Source organism: Phodopus roborovskii, unplaced genomic scaffold, assembly GCF_943737965.1.
Source record: "Phodopus roborovskii unplaced genomic scaffold, PHOROB, whole genome shotgun sequence".
NCBI lineage: Eukaryota > Metazoa > Chordata > Mammalia > Rodentia > Cricetidae > Phodopus > Phodopus roborovskii.
Window position 1 is genome coordinate 13,962,465 of NW_026126563.1, and position 20,704 is coordinate 13,983,168.

Consider the following 20,704-nt stretch of genomic DNA (forward strand, 5'->3'; position numbering starts at 1 on the left):
CGGCTCACAATAACTGAGAAATGGTGGCTACATTAGTTATTTGTAAGTTAGAAGAGAAAGGGGTTGGGTTTGGGAATACAGTCCATTACGCTGAGGAAGGCATGGCGGGAGGCTCTCCAAGTGGCTACTCCCAGGCATCTGAAGCCAGGAAGCAGGGGTTGATGAATTCCAGCGCTCAGCCTGCTTATCCTTTCATTCACTGCTAAGGATTTCACTCTCCGTATGTTTGTTATAAGGACACCAGGCAGGGCGGCTTAATAACCAGCAAATTCTAGGATAGCTCCATCTTAATTACATCTACAAAGACTATTTCCAGGTAACAGCCCATCGTGGGAACTGGGAATTAGAACTGGAATGCGTGCTCACACCTTTGGTGGACACAGTTCAGCTCTCCATTACAGCAATGGTTCACTTTCCTAGGAAGAGCTCTTCACCAGCTCTCCCGGCTCCTTCCGGTAGGGAGTCACTGTAGGGAAGTTGAGAGAGAAGCGAGTCCTAGGCTTAATCATAGGAAGCAAAGGCACTGAGAAGTGGCAGGCTGGAGAGCGGATGTTCAGATGGGGAGGGAAGCAGGACGCTCAGTCCAACCCTCACCACTGGTGGAGAACCCGAGTTTCCTGGTGCTGCTGACAAAGGGGAAGAGGGGCTTGAAAAACTTAAACTGTTAAGCAGCAGGAGGTGAGAGATGGGTTGGCCACTGCATAGTATTTTAGGAAAATGTCCTGAGGATTTTAAGTACCCACTTCCAGCAATGATAATTTAACTGACTAGAAATTTCTTAACTTGGGAGTAAGGCACGTCATACAGTTCTGCCTGGAATTGGGACATAAGTGACGGGCGTCGTGCTCAAATAAAATATGGAACAGCGCACTTTGACAAATTGTCAGAAACTGCATCACCTGATGGGAACACACACCAGTACGTGATTAAATAAATGGCTTCGTCCTAAAGGAAGCTTTGGCAGATAACATAAAAAAAAAAAAAAAAAAAAAAAAACAGCAACAAAACAACTTTAGCAGTTTCCTACATACCGTAAATTGCACATATTCCAATATTTATACAGAAACAGACATTTAATTACTTAAAATAATACTTATTTACAATTTTTCATGAATTTTTTGTGTGTATGGAGTTTATAGGTTTTCTGATAAATGTGAGTTGTGTGTGTGTGTGTGTGTGTGTGTGTGTGTGTGTGTGTGTGTCCAGAAGTGCCTTCTTGGTCACTGTGCATGTTACTTTTGGAAATCCTGTTTCCCATTGAACTGAACTTTAGCCACCTGGCAAGGCTAACCAGCCTGTCTGTCTCCACGCAATCCTCATACTGGTTTACATATGCACACTGCCCCATCTGGCTTCTGTGGGTGCTAGGGATCTGAACTTGGGATTTCTTGCTTGCATGGCAGGCACTTTGCCCACTGAACCATCTCCCTCCTCTCTTAAAAGATTTTTTTTTGTACTTCTTTCCTGTGCATCAGGAAATTTCCAGATGGCAGCAAGGAGGACTGTGCTTAGGGACATCTAAAGCTTGAGTAAAAAAATGGGTTGGTGATACTTGGTGTTTACAGCCAAAAGGAAAAACACATCTTTCCTCAGCAAGTCAAGGCTCCCTGGGAACTGTATAATCAACCACAAACCACAACGCTTAAAAATCAGCATTTTATGCTGTGTTTGCTGCCAACTGACTGTGAAGTTTGCCCTTTCTGCCAAGTCAGGCTGTTTACAGATATTAATCTATTTAAAAGTGAGTTAGTAAATAATTGTAACCATCTGCAATGCTCAAATTTTATTCCATTATGAACTGTGCTGCAATTTTAGGGAAATTAGGAATAACTTATTGGAAGCTGAGTTTTCAATCTACTTTGATAACAGAGTAACTACCTGGAAGGCGCTGGACAGGTCACTCTGCCATCCTGGGTCCCAGTTCCCAATGCATAAAATTTGGCAAAATCATCTCTGATTGTGCTTCTAGAGTTAAAACTCCTGATCTTATTTCCTTGCTCAGCCTCTGATGGCATCCAGAGGATATTGGGTCAGCTCTAGGCCAGTCTATCTGGCCAACACCAACAGATTGAAGTTCTCACAATGACTTTTGTAGCAATATAAAGCAGATTTAATGAATTTGAATAATAGGAGAAATATAGTTTATCTGTTTCCAGTAATGGAAAATGAATACTATTGGGCTCTTGAAATGTTCCAATGGGTTATAATTTCCTCAGAGAATTTTCCAACCTGTGGTAGAAACATGGAAGCCAGACTGTAAGGAGTATGGTTTTTTCCTCCCGCCACCGCTGGTCTTGTCCTGCTGTAGCGCCACCAGCCCCAAATAACGCATAGGGACTCTGTATTTGATATACTGTTGGCCAGTTACTACTTTCTTATCGGCTAGCTCTGTCTTAAGTATTAACCCATTTGTGTTAATCTATGTATTTCCACGTGGTCTTCTTACCGGGAGCCGGCTGCTGCATACTGCTTTCTCCCGACTCTCCATCTTGACTCCTCCTTACTACTTCCTATTTCCTCCTTGTCTCCTAGTCCCTCCTATCTTCCTTTCCTATTGGCCAACAGTGCTTTATTATTAACCAGTATGAGAAACATATACAGAATGACATCTCCCTTCACCAGACCACTGCCTTTAGAAACTGCCATGATGGGACTCACCCTCAAGCTATTTTAGGGTGGATTAAGGAGATGCCCCTCCACCATGAACATCAGGTGGATGCCATGGAGACAGGTGTCCCAGGCGCTTTTCCAGAGAAGGCTGTAGGAAAGACTGCATCTCAGCCGCCCCTCACAGATGGACAGCCTTGTAAGATGGAGGAATGGAATCCCAGAAGGCTTGGCATGCTTGGGGCAGAAGAGCTTCCAGCCAGGCTTAGCAGCCTGGGAAGGCGATGCCTTTGATGACTGATCAAATAATAGGAATGGGACGCCAGGCAATATAGTCGCCAGGGAAGGTAAGGGTCTCACACACTCCTGTTGTCGTCTTTCTTGTCCTGTGACATCTGTCTTTCATGCCTGGAATGACCATTCTCAGGCTGTTTCCCCTTCCCCAGTCCTCAGTGAAGAACAGTGTGGCCTGATTTTATAGCAGGGCATGTCCTGCCTCGGCCACCCACTGTTTGGGTGACCGTAAGCAAACCTGAGCTCTCCTTTGGCCTCCTGTAGAACCGCAGTGCTCTGCCTCCCATCCCCCCATGGTGAGGCCTTGGCTGTCTACCTCTTCCTGTGCTGTCTCCTTCTGGACTTAGCTCCCTCCACTCCTGAGCACCTCTCAGATACACACTCCCCTCCTGACCCTCACTCCTTCCAGTCTTCACTACAAATCAACTCACCGGATTCTCTGACTGGCTTTACTTAGGACTATGTCTCCTGAAGCCCTGGGCTCCTTCCTTCTCATATATATAATGGGAAAAGAATTTAAAGATTTGATTGTATTGTGTGTGAGTCAGTATGAGTATAGGTACATATGCCAATACCCAGAGAGGTTATTGAATCCCTTGGAGCTGTGGTTACAGGTATTTGTGAGCCATCTGATGTATGTCTGCAGAACCAAAGCAGCAGGATCTCCATGATACAGGGCAACAGCAGGATATCTCAGAGGAGTCCAGGTGAGGATCCGATACTGAAGGGTTAGCAGAGGCCAAAGGCCTCGAGCCAGACCAGTGACTCATTGCAGTGAATATTTGCAAGTAAACGGTTTGGGCAAAGCATATACTGTGACACATCGTGACACACTTCAGCTACACAGCGAGATTGTTCATTTGTTTCTTTGGAGGGGGAGGGTGGATATGGAGATATGGAGGGACAGGGAGATGAGTCTGTCCTTCCTGCTGGCTATTACCCTGTACCACTTCATGCTGACCCAAGAGTGGCGCTCTCCTGATTGGCTCTCCTTCAGACTCATTTGTTCACTCCTTCAAGTAAGCAAACAACTGTCTTAAGGAGTTGGATGGTACCCCGACAACAGGGAAGGAAAGGGAAACTTCCTTTCTAAAGTCTGGCTGAATGTACCTTAAACACACCCTAGAGTCAGGCTGACCTTACATATTTCTCTAGGGAGCGTTGGGATCCCTAATTTAATAGGAATGTGCTAGTTCACAACTGTGCTAGGATTTTAATATCTGTTCCCCCAGAGTTCTCACTGGTATATAATGCTGTTACTTCATAACAGTACTGATAAATGCATGTTTCTGACCGCATTGCCTTTTGGAATCTTTATTGTAAATGTTTGAGCACACCTAAAATGACATTTACTGATTATATTAAGTGATATATGTATGCTTATGAAAACACTGTTTCAACCCATAACGTTGTATAATGATTAAGTCTGGGTAATTAGCACAGATACCATACTAAGCGTGTTAAGTATATTCAGAATTTTTCCTCTTTTGGTTGCTTTGAGTGAAACACAGTTTTCTCCTTCTTATACAACTCTAACGCTTTACCTGTTGACTACACTTCTCTCAGCCCTAATCTTAGCCCTCCCCAGCCTCTAATAATCACTACTCTACTCTGCATTCAACGTCTATGAGCTCTACAGTTTTAGATTTTCATATATGAGTAAGGTCGTGCCATATTTGACTTGTGTGTATGGCTTAATTCACTTAGCACAGTTCCCTCCTGTCCGTGTATTATATAAATGACAGGGTTTCACAGCCGGCTAGCATTCCGCTCTGTATATCTGCCACATGTCCTTTATCCATTCATCCCCTGATGGGCACACAGCTTGATTGTGGCTGTTTGGTAGCTGTAAATAGCACTGCAGTGACGGTGGGCATGGAGCTGTCGCTGTGACACACCCCTGGCATTTCCTTTGCACATAAACCGAACTGAGGTTTTTTGATGGACACTCGTGCTGGTTTTCACAATGACTGTAGTTTTTGAATTGCTCGGCCTTTATCTAATGCTTCATTTTGGGTCCAGTGTTTCGATTATGTTCACGTTGTGAATGCTGGCATCGTGAGTGCAGCCATGCTGTGTGTGGGACCCTCTGGTGACGTGCGACTACACACTGCCACTTCCGTCGTACGGCTTCTCCATCAGAACCTTCCTTGGTTTCCCACTGCCTCAGGCATCGGGGCCAGTCTTCCATAGCAGTCTGGCTTGAACCTGCTCTAACCTACCTCACCCTCTCTTCTGAGTTGCCGCCTTCTCTAGAAGCTCTGTATACATTCACTTCCCCAGCCACGAGAGCCCTCTGTCCCTCCTCTGTCACCTTCAGATTATACGTATCCTTCAAAGACTGTGTGTTTCAAACTGAAAGAATGAGGCCCACAAGTCACAGAGGCCCACAAGTCCCACCATTTTCTTTTAACACAAGCAAGCTTAATGTTCAGTAATCCTATCTCTCACACCATTATTACTTAATCCCTTAAATTCCCATGTGAAACTGTGCTGATGTCAAGACTGGCTTGTTCAGCCTTGTGCCCCCCCCCCAAGCTCCCTGACACACAGAAGTAAAATGTAGAAGCCATCGATAGCTCTCAAATGAGGGAATGAATGGCATGGTAAACTTTGGGCTATAGGTTGAAGCTGGAGTTTGATGTGAGCATCATATGAAGGGGACTGCAGTGTTTAATAACAAAAAGGCAGTATTCTCTCACAAGGGTCTGAAGTCAACAGGCAGAGAGAGTCAGAGACAGACAGAGAGACACAGACAGAGAGATCGCTTTTACTTCTTTCTCCTCTGTCTTCTCTGAGCCAGCCCCTCCCACAGCTGCCCTACCTGGAGCATGCACCCATGCCTTCCTTTTCCAGCAAACTGAAACTGTACGGCGGTGCTCCAACAGCATGCCTCCTTCCTCCAGACCCTGCCATTGGACCTTGCTGTAAGTGGAGCAGGATGGCCCCACAGTATCTGATGCTGTTGTTGGAATGGGAAATGTCCCCTGTAGGCTCAGGTGTCTGCACACTTGTTTGGGAAGGCGTGGGACCTTTAGGAGACTGAGTCTCACTGGAAGAAGTGGACTGATGGAGGTAGGCCTTGAAGTTGTGTAGCCCAACCCCACTACTCAGGGGTTCCATGGCCGACCAGCCTTCTGCTCCTACCTCCATGACTCTATGCCCGAAGCCATGTCTCCCATGATGGAATGGCTCCCTGCTCCCTGTGAACCAGAGTAAACTCTTTGCCCCTTAAGTTGCTTTTGTGGAGGTGTCTATCATAGCAACTGAAAAAGAAACTATGATGACGATTAATCCGATGGAATTCGGTCCAGCATAGCTGGGTGTGGTCTCTAGATGCTGCAAGCATCCACAGAGGTGCAGGTTCTGCTGCAGGATGCTTGGCCACAGCTCAGAAATACTCAGCTACTACATATAAGCTGGACTGAAGGTACCCACTGCGCAGCTGGGCACCGACATTCAGTTCATGCAGCCAGAGCCCTGCATGTTTGCAAAAAGACCTTGGGACGAGGCCCATTTTACAGCAGCAGCACTGTCCCTCTCCCTCCAGGGTCCTCATTACCATGCGAGAGAGGAAGGGCCACCATGTCGAAGTCAGGCCGTCTCCGGAGTCCTCCTGCTGGTCTAAGGGTCCCCTTTCCGATCGTGCGTAGTTAAACAGTACGGTTTGAATCTGAAATGGCCCCACACATCCGTGTTTCTGAGCTCTTGCTCCCCAGCTAGTAGAACCTGTAGGAACTGGAGCAGAAGGGCGGGACTGGGAAGGGGGTACTCAGCCCTTGGTCCATGCCCTGCACTCTACTTCCTGCCAGCCAGGATGTAAACAGCACCCCGCCTCCACCCACCAAGCGGCTGTGCCAGCCTTCTCTGCTGTGACAGGCCAGCCCCTCTGAAACCATGATTCAAACAGGTGTCACTCCCATAAGTCACTTCTGTCAAGTATTTTAGACACGGTTATACAAAGGTAATTGCTACATGGCATTTTCTATTTGCACTGTGAACCACCAGGATTTTATATTCTGTGCCTGATGCCTCTTCAGGTTCTGAAAACAGGCTCTAGATTTTTTTTTCTTGGATATCTGATTGAATTTAATTTGAATTTTGTAAGACTAGATTGGGTTTTATTAGCCTGGGGTCTAGAAGCCTTTTGATAGTGAAAGCCAGTTGTGTATGTATAAGGGGTGTGTGTGTGTTTGCGTGTGTGTAGGGTGTATATGTAGAATGTGTGTATAGGGTGTGTGTAGGTTGTGTGTAGAATATATATGTGTGTAGGTTGTATGCGTGTGTGTGTGTGTGTGTGTGTGTGTGTGTGTGAGAGAGAGAGAGAGAGAGAGAGAGAGAGAGAGAGAGAGAGAGAGGGTCCATAACTTACCAAGCTTCTCTGATATATCCCTCATCCCCTTTCAAGGCTTCTTATGCCCTGTACTAAAGTGAACTCTGCCTGCGTGGTTCTAGAGGTAACTCCCACTTCACACCTAGATTGACCAAGGTGTGTTTTTAAGACAACGTCTGCAGTGTTAGACAATGAGGATGTGAGCTGGCCAGGCCTGAAGAGCTGATCTGACACTGGAATTGTCAGCAGGGCCTTCCTGGTGATGCTGGCTTCACCTTTTCAGGTGTGTGGGTGCAAACGGAGCCCTGTGCTCCCCGAGGCCAGGGTTAAGCAGGAATCATCACAGAGATACATCAGTGCGTGCAAGGCACTGTCCCAAGGATCTCACTCATAGTGTCTTATTTAATGTCACAATCCATTTTCACAGATGTGGAGAAACTGCTGTAAAAAGGATGACTTTTCTCATTACCCCCCTGCACAGAGGACTGGAGCTTAAAGCTGCTTGCCTCCGAGTTCTCACTGTTAATAACAAATCCTTTCTGTGGTTACAAGCAGATATTTGATTAGAAAGCAGCTGATCTCACTTAGGTATGGGACGAGGGACTGAGACATGGCCGCCTTTCCCTGTCCCTGCATGGTGAGTCCCTCGGGGGTTTCTTGTCCCTCTGATCCTCCTTTTCTTGTTCATCCCGTGAGTCACTTATATTTTCTGGTGAATGGCAAATCAGTGTCCATGGGGCTCAGGCACTCACGATGCATCTCTTCTGGTCTTACCCCGGATGTCTCCTCTTGCCATCTGTTTCTCTTGGCCACTTCCTGCCCACGATCTGCTACTCACTGATTCATTTTTCCTTGACCTCCACAGGGTCTGAGATCCAGCCTAACCCTGAGCTGGAAACCTGGGGTCTTCATTTTCCTCATCTCGAAGAAGACAGAAGTCCCAGAAACCTCCACTCAAAATACTTTTAGAAACCATTCCTCCTCCCTACCCCAAATCTCTCTTTCTGAAGCTAGCACCTGACTGGGCAAGTCTTTTCCTTAGCTTCAGCCTGCACACAGTCCAGCCACACCCTTTCCTCCTCAGACACCTCTTCATCATGCAGTGCCTCGGAGGAGACGCAGCACTGGAACTGGATTGTGGAGTAGCAAGCATTCAAAAGTTTGCAAAGATAACTCATTTCATACCAGACGCCTGGGTTAGAACCCCAGCCGGTTTGCCTTTGGTGCACAGCTCTTAATCACTGTGTTCTGGTGAACGCCACAGAGGCCAGCCCTTCCTGGTACAACTGAGCCCTCCCCTAACTTGACAGTCCTGAGGTGTGACATTGTCTACTTGGACCTTAGTTCCAGTGACCCCGAACGAACATGTGCTTTCTGAACACACAGGTGGTGACCCTACTGTGTTTCTTCCGTCTGAAACACCAACACCACAGCGTTTAAGATCAGCCCAGGTGTTAGCTCCCCAGGGAAACTGGTGACTATTCTGGGCTGGACCTCAGGTGAACTGTTCCCATTTCTACCATGGGCTTTGGGGAAACTGGCGTTATACAACTCTGCACCTCCACCCTTAGCAAGGATGCTGATCCCGGGGGTCACAGGTCATCCACGGTGGCACCTTCATCTGCTTTCTGAAAGATGCTGAGTTTTGTTTCCTTCACTCCTGCACAGGTGCAAGCCCAGGATCACAGGGCAGCGGTGTGACAAATGTGCTCCTGGCTTCCACCAGTTCCCTGAGTGTGTTCCCTGCAATTGTAACAGAGATGGGACTGAGCCCGAAGTGTGTGATCCAGGGACTGGGGCTTGCATGTGCAAGGTAAGGCAGGCCCTGTGGTGCCTGGAAGTTCTTCAAGGGGGCTGACGTGATGATTCCTGTAATGTGTGTAGAATTTTGTACTTCCCATCTCCCTTCATAGGCAGAATCGAAGAAAAGGTCTTTCTCATCTTTGAGGAAGGTTACAGCCCCCTTTCCCTTACCCTTTCCTTTTCCCTTCCCCTTCCCCTTCCCCTTTCCCCTTCCCTGTGACAATCTGTTGATAAGGACAGCTCCTTCCCAAAAAATAACCGTGAACTGTCTTCTACAGCATCTAGAGGCCCACAGCTTCCTTGTGATTTGTCCTTGGTTGAGGACCCGAGGTTATCTTCCCTGCCACGGGTCTCACCAGCTCATAGATGGGGTGGGTTGGCAGCATCCGAGCAGATGCTCCAGGTAGCGGAAGGCAGACCAATCGTGCTCCTCCGGCCACCAGTCCTGCAGTGCTGATTCCGTGCCTCTGGGTGCTGGAGAGTTCTTACTGGACTCCCTTCATATTCTGTTTCAACAGGAGAACGTGAAAGGTCCAGAATGCCAAGAGTGTCGCGAAGGAGCATTCTACTTAGACTCTGCCAATCCAAAGGGTTGCACCCGGTGCTTCTGCTTTGGAGTGGATACTGTCTGCCAAAGTTCACACAAGCAAAGAGCTAAGGTGTGTGAGGTGTTTGTGTTCACTGTCAGTGTTCCTAACCGAGATGAAAAGGGGAATTGTCATGAGCCGTGATGTGTTCCGCGTATTGATGATTCACGGTGAGGACATATTGCCTCACCTACCCCTTGGCCCGTAGCCCTGCCCACAGATGCCATCATGATTGTGTTTCAGATTATTCAGGTCTTCAGTGGAGTGTCCCGTGCTTCCAGTGCTTTCTCCCACCACTGCCTGTCAAACAGCCAGTCCTGGTCATTATCTGTATGGTTGCCCTTGACTTCTCCGTGGCATTTAGCACTTTTATGTGCTTTTAACTTCAAAAATGACTGTCTTCCCTTCCTTCATCAATAGAATGTGATCCCCCTTAACATATACCAGTGCCCGAGATGGGATTTGGGACATAAAAGATGCCCATAAAATACTCATTCAATGAGTAGAACTTGTATTGTAAAGGATATGATAAAGTATCCAGACAGACATCTGGATAGACAAACCTACGGGGTGAGGCTCAGAAGAAGGTCCACAAGAACACTAACTTCTGTTACAACAAAGTCATCATGCATCACTTCCCTGAGCCCTTCCAGCACTGAGGAGCTCTCCAAAAATGCCATTTACTGTCATCATAGAGTTCCCCTTATGCAGATTATATCATTAGCGATTTGTAACTAATGGAAGTGATAATTGACCTATGGGAAGGTTAGGCATCAGCTGAAAATCCTGCCCCTCTACACACCTGCTGGCCTTTTTCTGGTCACCAGTTTCCATCCTGAGGCTAACCAGGGAGCCCAGCAATCGGCATCTCACAAGCATACAGGCGTGTGTTTGCATGTGCCTGGGTTCATATGTGTGTGCGGATGTGTTGGATGTGCTTGAACGTATGTGCATGTGCAAGCCAGAGGCTCATGTTGGATCCTTCCTGTATCACGGTTCATCATGCATGCTGAGACGGGCTGTCTCTGACACCGGAGCTCGTCAGTTCTGCCGCTCTAACCTTGCTCTGGGATGGTCACGTCACTACCTCCCGTGGGTTGAGACTGCAGGTGAGCTGCCCTGCTGTCCCAGCATTTACATGGGATCTGGGCTTCAAAGCCTGGTCCTTGTGCACGGGTGGCTCTGCTATTCCTCCAGCCACACAAAGTATTTTTATAAGGGTAATATCACAGTTTTCCTTCTCTCCTTATAGTCTTGCTCTTTTAATTTCTTTCTCAGATGTTTTACCACGTCTTACATTTCCCTACTTTGTGTTGTTATGTGTTCATAAAAGGGAGTGTGCCTAGGTGTGTTGAAGCCAGAGGTCAGTGTCAAATGTCTTCCTCCATTGCCCTCCACCCCATTCTCTGAGGTGACCCCGCACTGAACCTGGATCTTGACTTGGCTAGACTGGCTGGCATCCCCCTGCCTCACTTCCCAAACCCTGAGGCTGCATTGCATGCCACCCCACCTAGCTTTTCTCCGTGGGTTCTCTGATCAAACCCAGGGTCTCATACTCATGGGACAAGTGCTTCTCCAACTGAGCCATCTCCCCGGCCCTCTCTGTCTGCTTCTGAAATTAACTTTATAAAACTAAGACTTTCATCAACTTCTTGTCCATGACCCAGTAGCATCATGCATACTGTTTTGTGTAATATTGTTCGATAACTTTGACTGCTTCCTGAGTGGAGGGGCAGGCTGGTAAGTGGAAGATAAGTTAGTTTGTAGATCTGCTCTGGAGTCTCCCCTTCTTATTCCTCACGGCAAACTCCTAAGCTTTTCCTTGTCCATTCTTTGCCTCTCTCCCCCTCTAAATAGAAGTGGCTTCATTGGTGACAAAGGAAATACTTTATTTTGGCTACTGTATTCCACAGCACACTTCTTTAAGTGTTGTCAAAAACATTTTAAAAATCTAAGTTAATTCTTTGATAATTTCATTCATGTGCAGAATTAATTCCGATAATTCCCTCCCCTCCCCCTCTTATCCCCCTTTCACCCCTACCAACCCCTTCTCCATCCTTCCTGACCCTTTCCCAGATCAATGATCCTTGGTTTTGTTTTGTTACTCATTTAGTTTACTAAGGTCATCCCCGTGTGATCATGGACTGTAGTTCCCCACTGGAGCCTGATGGAGTCGCCAGTGCTTACTCAACTGAAGGCAATGCCCCCCCCCCTTCATGAATCTATCCATAAGAAATGGTTCATCCATGATGGGGAGGGTCCTCTGAATCCTCCTATATCCTTCTTTATGTGGCTCTCATCTTTTAAAGATTTATTTAGTGTGTGTGTGTGTGTGTGTGTGTGTGTGTGTGTGTGTGTGTCTGCCTGTATGTGTGCACACCCAGGTGTCCTCTGATACCCAGAATTAGGTTTACAGATGGTTATGAGCGACCCAGTGTGGTTGCTAGGAGCCAAACTTGGTCCTCTGCAAGGACAGCGATGCTCTTCATCACTGAGCCTTCTCTCCAGCCTTGGACCTCACTCTTTAAAGATGCTCACAGCCAACTTATCATTCATACACTTACCTTTTGATTGTTTGAGCATCCAGTAGATAACTACTACAAGTCAAGAACCAAGGTATGTGCTAAAATACAAAGATAAAGCCCACATACATGTGGTCACACGCCCTCTGGGTCAGAAGGCAACAGAGTTAGATGACAGCTCTGTGATGCCCAGAGAGGGCAGACTCAAAATGAGATGATGGGGCTGGGGTATGACTCAGTGGTAAACTCCACTCTTCATGAATTTAATATCTAACATTTTAAAAATACATAAAGGAAAGTTTCAAAGCTAGGTGGGTATTGATGATTGTGTCTTTCACTCTAAAAGCCACAATCACTATGCTCTAGTTTGTAGACATGATGGGCTGGCGTCTCGAGACAGCAGATGGAGTTGATGTCCCTGTGTCCTTCAACCCAGGCAGCAACAGCATGGTTGCAGATCTGCAGGAGCTGCCGTCATCAGTCCACAGTGCATCCTGGGTGTCACCTCCATCCTACCTAGGTGACAAGGTAATGATGGCCTGATGTTCTGAGCCCTCTGTGGCCTTAGCTATCACTGCATAATTATCACTTCCTAGAGGTCATGGAGGAAGCACCTGCAAGTGAAGGTAATTAATGTTGAGCAAATTAGGCAACAACGAAAATCTGCCACCCAGAGGATTGTGAAAGTGTGTGTGTGTGTGTGTGTGTGTGTGTGTGTGTGTGTGTGTGCATGCGCGCGTGTGTCCCACTTACATGAGTTCCCAGAAAAGGGAGCCCTGCATGATGCTTTTCTTGATTTGTGCTTCCTGCCAAGGAATGTTCCTCTTGGGAAATATAAAACCATTTAAATAATAGCTGTTGCAAATGGGCCAGGTGCTCTTAAATGCTCTGCTGAGAATTCTTTGTTTTAAAGCAGAAAGCCTCCTTGTCAGAATAAGAGCTGAAAAGTGACTCACAACGTTATTAAAAGAAGCACAGCACCCATGCAGTTAGACTCTCTCGAGCAGGAGCAAGTGTATTTAATGACACTCCCCCAGGGCCTTGTGAGTGAGCTGCATACATTATCATGGCAGAGCTCGGCCTTGATGTGAGTACAGTTTAGTCCCTGTTAGAAACACAGTCAGGTAGCATAGGCTTCAAGTTAGTCATAATAATAGAAGATGTTAGTAAGGGCCCAGCTCACGGAATGACAGAATTTCATATTGTACGTGGCTTAAACAAATACCAGGGTGTTGCAGAGGTTCCTTATGTAGGCAAAATTCATTAAACTATCAGCCATTGGGGGATTAACTCAATGTGAGTTAACTCAGAATTGGCTCCAGATCTGTAATTCTAGATGAAGAACTATGAATTTTGACATTTTAATGAGCAAAGAATTACTTCTTTCACATAACCCCCTTCTCCATCACTTACTAAACTTCTCCTCCTCTGGTTGGTTAGCCCGTGTGTTGGTCATCTGTTACTGTGCAGCAGCTTAAGGTGACAAGTAACTGTGCAGTCCCTGTGGACTGGGATCCAGGAGTCAGTGGCTGAGTTTCCTCTGGGTTTATGGCAAAGAGGTTAGCCAGGGCTAGTCATCTGGGAACTAGAAGATTCGCTTGCTAAGGCTCCTGCCATGGTTGCTTCTGACCTTGCTATATCTGGCTGGAAGCTTCAGATCCTCATCATGTGAGATCTTCCTGGAGTATTCAAGGAGCCTTGAAACATGGTGAGTGGTGTCTGCAAAGTAACTGAGGAAGATGAGTGAGATAGCAAGAATTCATAAAAGAACTCGACTGAAGTTACAAACTTACAACTCAACTTAGGAAAAGAAATCTCATTTCTGTTTTATTCTGCTCATTAATTTATTAGAAATGAGTTACCAAGTTGAGCTCACACTCAAGGAGAGGTCAGTAACACTTCCTTAGTTACTTTTCAGTTACTGCAATAAAACACCAGGACCCAAAGTAACATCTAGAAGAGTTTATTTTTGGAGTCATGGCAGCAGGTGGTCAGAGCAGGGAGCTGCAAGATCGTATCTCCAACCATACAGAGAAAGCAGAGAGTAGGCTGTAAGTAGGGCATGGTATGAACACTCAAACCATTCCTAGTGATAGGATTTCTGCAACAAAACTGTACTTCTTAAAAGTTCCCCCAAAACAGTGCCTCAGTAGAGAACTACGTGTCCAAATGGCCGAGCCTGTGAGGGACATTTCTAGTACATGCCACTACAACTCTAGAGAGGATTATCAGAATTTATACACATATTTTAAAAGCCACTCTAGCCTATCAAAAAGACAGTTCTTAAAATCAATTAGATGTGCCTAGGTGTCCCTTGGAAACGCTTTTAGACCCTGAGAACACAGCTCTGGGAAGCTTTGTCAGGTTGTAGGTGCTAGAAGCCTCTGTGGGCTAGGTACCCGGAGAAGCTCTCCTGCTCTCACTGGGAGCAGGATTTTCTCCCAGCTGAGGTGCTGCTGCTGCTTTGACGTGGGCCAGGAGTGGAAGTGAAATAGTTGACCATTCACCACCACATTGCCACCAAGATCAGACTGCGCTGGCCCAATCTGTATCCCTAGGGTAGTAGTTGGACCCATTTCTTCCAGTTCAATAATAGATTTCTTGGAATTTCTTTGGATTAAGCAAAATCATCAGGGAAGGAAGAAAAAAAACACCTTTTTTTTTTTTTTTTTTTTTTTACTGTATAGTTGTTATTTTTTTTTTAAATAAAAAGTACATTCCCACTTACTAAAAACATGTTTGTGTTACTGGTTTTCAGGAATCTAAAAATGACATAAGACAGGAGACGAAGGCAGCATAATTAGCCCCACCCCCTCGAGAGGGTCTTTGCAGATGGGTCCATGTTCATCATTCCAGATACCCTGGTGAATGTTAGCCGGGTCATTTTCAGTGCTGTGGATGCTGTTCATTTAATTTCAGGTTTCTTCATATGGCGGCTACCTCACCTACCAAGTCAAGTCCTTTGGCTTGCCCGGAGACATGGTTCTTCTGGAAAAGCAGCCAGATGTGCAGCTCACTGTAGGTATTAGGGTGTGGGCCAAGCAGCGGGAAGCAGTGCCCATAACTGTGACGGTTGCAGAATGTTAGAATGATTTGGGATTTCAGGACACTGACATGGTACATGGCCCTTGTGCCCAAAGGGCCCTCTTCCCCCTCCCAGTGTAACTGTTTTTCATATTTGAACCTGCCTCGTGTTTTATTACGGCTTTATCTTTCAGTTTAGTCTCAGAAACGACTTTGAGCCCCCTCTTCACGGCACCCATGCAATACAGGACAAAATCCCTGCAATATGGGTTAGGGGGTCCTAGCCTGAAGCTAACTCCGTTTGCTTAATTTGGAAGTGGGCTGCTGGAGATGTAATCCAGGCGCTCACACCTGCTGTCCGAGCACCTACCTCCCGAGCTGAGCTCCATTCCCACCACCATTCTTGCTTTACATGTTGCTGTGATGGGCGCTGGTGGCTCCTGCTTCCTGGAAGGCTTCTTTGCACCATGCCCTGTATGGGAGCTAGCAGTCCGCCCACACATTCTCACAGCCCCGTGTGCTTGGTAGATCTTTGTGTTCGAGCACTGCTGAGCCATAGATTGCTTTGCCCAGTAAACAAATGTATTGAATCGTTGTGGTAAACACTCAAAGGAACCGTGGCAGAGCATATTGAAAATTAACAAAGATTTCAGGGCTCCATAAGGAAAATTATTATGTGATGAAAATCCTGTCCCTTGTGTTCTGTGGCACATCTCATAGCCGGAGCTACTGCTGCATGTAGTTTTTCTCCTCTGAGGTTTTAATTGCACATACCCTTGGACCGGCCTGGGAGGTAATGACTAAAATTTCCCCTTTATTTTACGTTCAGACATGGAAATCATTTAAGCTCACAAAAATGTTCTTTGTTGCTTTATTTTAAACCCCTGTAATTAAGAGCCTTTTGGGGTGTGTTCCTTAGATTAAGGTTTGAAGTGATCTGTGATCCTAGATAATGTTCTGCCCTCAGGGATGGACTGCCTCCAGGTTTGTACCTGACACAGGACAGCTGGGCTGTGGTGTGTGAGTTGAGGTGATGCTGCTGAGGCAGGACAGGCAGGGGCCTCTGAAAGCCCCCAAGGGGCACTGAGAGTGTGTGGCCAGCCCCACGGGCAGCGTTGGAGCCTGGGCCCATGTCTCCATCCATACACTCTTCTCGTCCTTCTCATCCTCCTCCCTGTACTGAGCAACCAGCTGCAAAGCCACGCTCTGTTAACTCTCCCTGCATCCCTGCCCCCCCCCCAGTGATGTGCCACCAAAGCATGGTCCTACTGTAGCCATGAAATGCACTTTCCACACTTACTGCAAAGAACGATTAAAATGAACACTTCTCTCCATTTCAAAACCACTTTGTTTGTTTAACAAGTGTGAGTGTTTCATCTGCATGCCTCTCTGTGCACAGGAGAGAGCATCAGATCCCGTAGGACTGGATTATAGACAGTTGTGAACCTCCAAGAGGATACTAGGAATTGAACTCGGGTCCTCTGGAAGAGCAGCCAGTGCTCTTAACCACTGAGCTATCTCTCCAGCTCTTACTCTTTCTCCATATATTAAAATCACTTTTGGTCAAGGTAGTTTTCATATGTGTGAAAATGTAGCATTTTAGCCACTGTTCACCTGTGTCCAGGTTGCTAATCCAGTCAGTTCTGAACTGTTTAGGGCCAGGTGTTACATATAATGTAAACACACAGAGAAATCTGTTCTAACACCAACATAACCCTCAAAACATCCCAACTAATGCATTCCCGCGTCTCTTTATACAGGGTCAGCACATGTCCATCATCCATAAGGAATCCAGTGACCCACGGCCAGACAGGCTGCATCATGGGAGAGTGCAAATAGTTGAGGTAAAGTCCCAGAAGAGGCCTTTGGTGGTCTTTTCATTTTGTGTTTTACTCCTTTAATCAAGAATTTCAACTTATTTAGGAACATTTTAATATAGATTGCATATACATACATATATACATACATACATACACATATATATGTGTGTGTGTATATATATATATATATATATATATATATATATATATATATACAGAGAGACAGAGAGAGAGAGAGAGACCATACACACACACAGAAAGAGAGAATTGGGGAAGGAGAAAGAGAGAGAAGGTGAGGGTGGTATGTTTTGGTGTTTTGTTTTGTTTTAAATGAGCGGGGATCAGTGAGGTTGCTGCTAAGGGACTATAGCTTTTGTCTAAGACAAACTTTCTCGTTGGTGTGAAACTTGCCTGGGAGGCTGGCCAGTGAGCCTTGAGGGATCCTCCCATCTCCATCTGCTACCCACTGAGCCATTGCTCATGCCCAGCAAACCCAGAGAGCTCGTGTGCTTTAGTGTTAGAGATGATTCCATGGTTAAGAGCATTGCTGCTTTTGCAGAGGACCTGAATTTGACTCCCAACACTTAAGACTGGGTGGCTCACAACCTCCTGTAACTCCTGCTGTGGGGGGTTCAGTGTCCCCCTCTGCTCTCCATAAACACCCATGTGCATGCACATGCACATACAGACTGCCATACACACATAGATAAATAATTAAGATAAACCAGTGTGCAAAAGGCACACCGGAGAGGTTGCTTTCTTTTCATCCTGTGAAGATGCAGTGACATTGTCATCCACAAATCTGCAAGACAGCCTCACCAGGAGGTGAAGCAGCCAGCACCTCCATGTGGGGCTTGGAGCTTCTGGGGCCATGAGAAACTATGTGGTGCAAGCCAGTTATGACACATCACTTTGTTGTGACAGGAGAGTAAACCCCCCTACTATGTAATCTAGAATATGATCGACCACAGGATGTTTGATACTTCCATGGTTTTGTTTATATCCTCTTTTGGAGGCACATGTGAGCTTGGAGGAGCTCAAGTGTACCAACGTATGTAACGGAGATGGCAGAAAGAGAAAGTGTTCCAAGATGCAATCGCTTCCCAGAGATGATGAGAGTCAGTAATGCATCAGCACCAAACCCCCGAGCTCTAAATAGGTCAAACGGGAGAGGTCCACACAGACGTATTGTAAATCACATCAGAAAGATGAAGGCAGAGAGCTGTCAAAGCACCAATCCATCACATGCTAGCAGCCCTCCGTAGCGTGAATGCTGGTGGTCCATGGGTAGTGTATGAGCTATTCAAACTACTGGAAGATGGTTGAAAAGATGGCACAACAGGTAACGGCATCTGCCCGCTAGGCTGAGGACCCAGGTTCAGTACCCAGAGAGGACTGGCTCCTGCAAGCTGTCCTCTGAGCTCCACATGTACTCTGACATGTATGCACCTGTACGCATATGCCACGCAAAAGAAACACAGTGCAACAAAGAGTTACATGCAACAAATCTAATACGGTGATCTGAGCTATGAGAAGAAACTTCATTGCTGAATAACTTCTTGGTAAGAAATACCCAGTCACAAAAACAAACAAGCACACAAACAAACAAAAAGCATACAGGATGGGGATCCACTGATATGAGGTCCCTAAGATAGTCCAACTCTTAGAAAGTAGGGTGTGGTTTCCCATGGCTGGAGGTGGTCTGCCTAGAGTTTCTGTTTCCAAACATGAACAAGTTTTTCAGACTTGTTTAATATTGTGCTCATAGCTCAGACCACTGTGTTACAGAATCTGTACATAAAATCGATATGGTGGTACATCTCATGTCATATATTTTAACAATAAAATTACTTGTAATGGCTCATGCCTTTAATTCTAGCGCTCAGGAGCCAGAGACAGGTGGGTCTCCAGTTTCAAGACCAGCCTGGTCTGCATAGTGGGTTCCAGGACAGCCAGAGCTTCACAGAGAAACTCTGTCTAGAAAAACACAACAAAAATTATATATGTCTATTACAAATAAAAATGATTTGAGGATTCATGAGGAGACTCACACTGATAATCTCAGTACTTGGGAGGCTAAGGTAGAAGGGTCAGGAGTGCCAGGCCAGCCAAGGCTTCTTAGCTGGAGTCTGTCTCAAAAGAAAAACAAAACAAAACAAAAATAAAAATCCAATCAAGTATACAAACAAAGCGGCAAAACAATAAAACAAATACATTTGCAGGAAAAGGTTGTGTTTGCTGTCCTAATTAAGCACATTAGCTAACATTACCTGGTGTAGCCACGTTTTCTTCCTGCATCTTCATCACTGACTTCATTTTTTCCCAGAATTTTGCATTTACAAAGGTCATGGGGAACCCCTTCCCTGGAGTGACTGTGTGCTAGGAAGGACTTCTCCATCTTTCCCTTATACATCCTGAATGTCTTCAGTTTGAACCATTCCAGGACCTTTCTCTCTGGAAGTGGCCTTTGCCTAAGGAAATCTCCAATTGCTGTGCAGGGAAACTTCAGACATGCAGGCAGCCGTGCCCCAGTGTCCCGGGAAGAGCTAATGACTGTGCTGTCCCAACTGGAAGGGCTGTATATTCGAGGCCTCCACTTCACTGAGACACAACGGCTCACCCTGCGAGAGGTAGGGCTGGAGGAGGCCTCCGACATGGGAAGTGGACCCAGAGCTTATCTTGTGGAGATGTGTGCCTGTCCGCCTGACTACGCAGGTGACTCATGCCAGGTAGGAAACTTTCCCAGCCACGGTATTCCTCACTTCCTGGGGGCCCCATCTCAGTCTGGCTTTTTCTGGCTGCTATCCATCGATGCAGCACAGTTAGGGTTGTCTCTACCCATCATCCAAGAGCGTGCTGGGCCAGATCTAGTATCGTCTCTAGGTGACCATTAGGAATTCAAAATGTGTCAAAGACCTCACACTGCCTTACCGTTCAAAGGAGACCGTGGGCGTTTCATGGATGAAGAAATCAGAGGTAGAAGCTCAGTGTTTGTCCTATCCGATAAGCTGGGCCAGAGCCTCGTTCTGTCACCCTGCACCCCAGTGCAGTTAAATCCCAAGAATTCCCTTGGGAAACCTCACTGCTATTTAGCAGGTCCGAGTTGTTTAAAGTTACCCTCACATGATTAAAACGTGCTACAAAATGAAACTGCTTTCTATCGCAACCCATCATCAATACACTCTTTTCCTAACTAGAATCAGTGTGGGTAAAACTCGTGAAAGATAGCATGGTGTTGTTCTGTGAAGCCCACGCTCCAAATGTACATACACTAGCAAATGTCTTCATTTCCCTGTGTTTAAACCAGAAACCACATCCCTTGCCTTAGCATCCTGGGGATCCCTTTTCTTGTGAGGTTTCCTCCGTCCAGCTCAATGCCTCCCAATCTCTCTTCTAACTGATGTAAAATATAAAATAGATAGCTCAAGGAGAAGAGGAACCCGGGGATTAGCACCCTTGTGGTCAGGGTGCAGGCTTTTGTGTTGACTCAGCCTGTGATTTACAGCTGCTCTAATGTCTGGTGCTATCTGCTGGGCCCGGTGGGTAGAAGGTGACGTCTGCCCCACCTCACAGGAATTCCCGAAGGCTGCATTTACCTGTGGAACTGTTATGTGCTGTCTCTCCCCGTATAGGCTGAGTCATGTGTGAGGTTTAAAGGTGGGGCCCCCTGCTGCAGACAGCCGCCTTTCCCTGAGTCAGACAGGCCCGGGCACT

The 20,704-nt window shown here is 46.4% G+C and overlaps 1 protein-coding gene across 1 annotated transcript in view; it reads left to right on the forward strand.

Annotated features, from left to right (window-relative positions):
- Positions 1 to 20,704, forward strand: part of Lama3 (laminin subunit alpha 3) — a 197,625-nt gene that overhangs the window by 104,919 nt on the left and 72,002 nt on the right. Inside the window, exons 35-40 of the mRNA XM_051202047.1 lie at positions 8,903 to 9,047; positions 9,556 to 9,696; positions 12,513 to 12,674; positions 15,066 to 15,164; positions 16,931 to 17,014; positions 19,489 to 19,719. Of these exons, the coding sequence (XP_051058004.1) occupies positions 8,903 to 9,047; positions 9,556 to 9,696; positions 12,513 to 12,674; positions 15,066 to 15,164; positions 16,931 to 17,014; positions 19,489 to 19,719 (862 nt within the window). The remainder of the gene's footprint in view (positions 1 to 8,902; positions 9,048 to 9,555; positions 9,697 to 12,512; positions 12,675 to 15,065; positions 15,165 to 16,930; positions 17,015 to 19,488; positions 19,720 to 20,704) is intronic.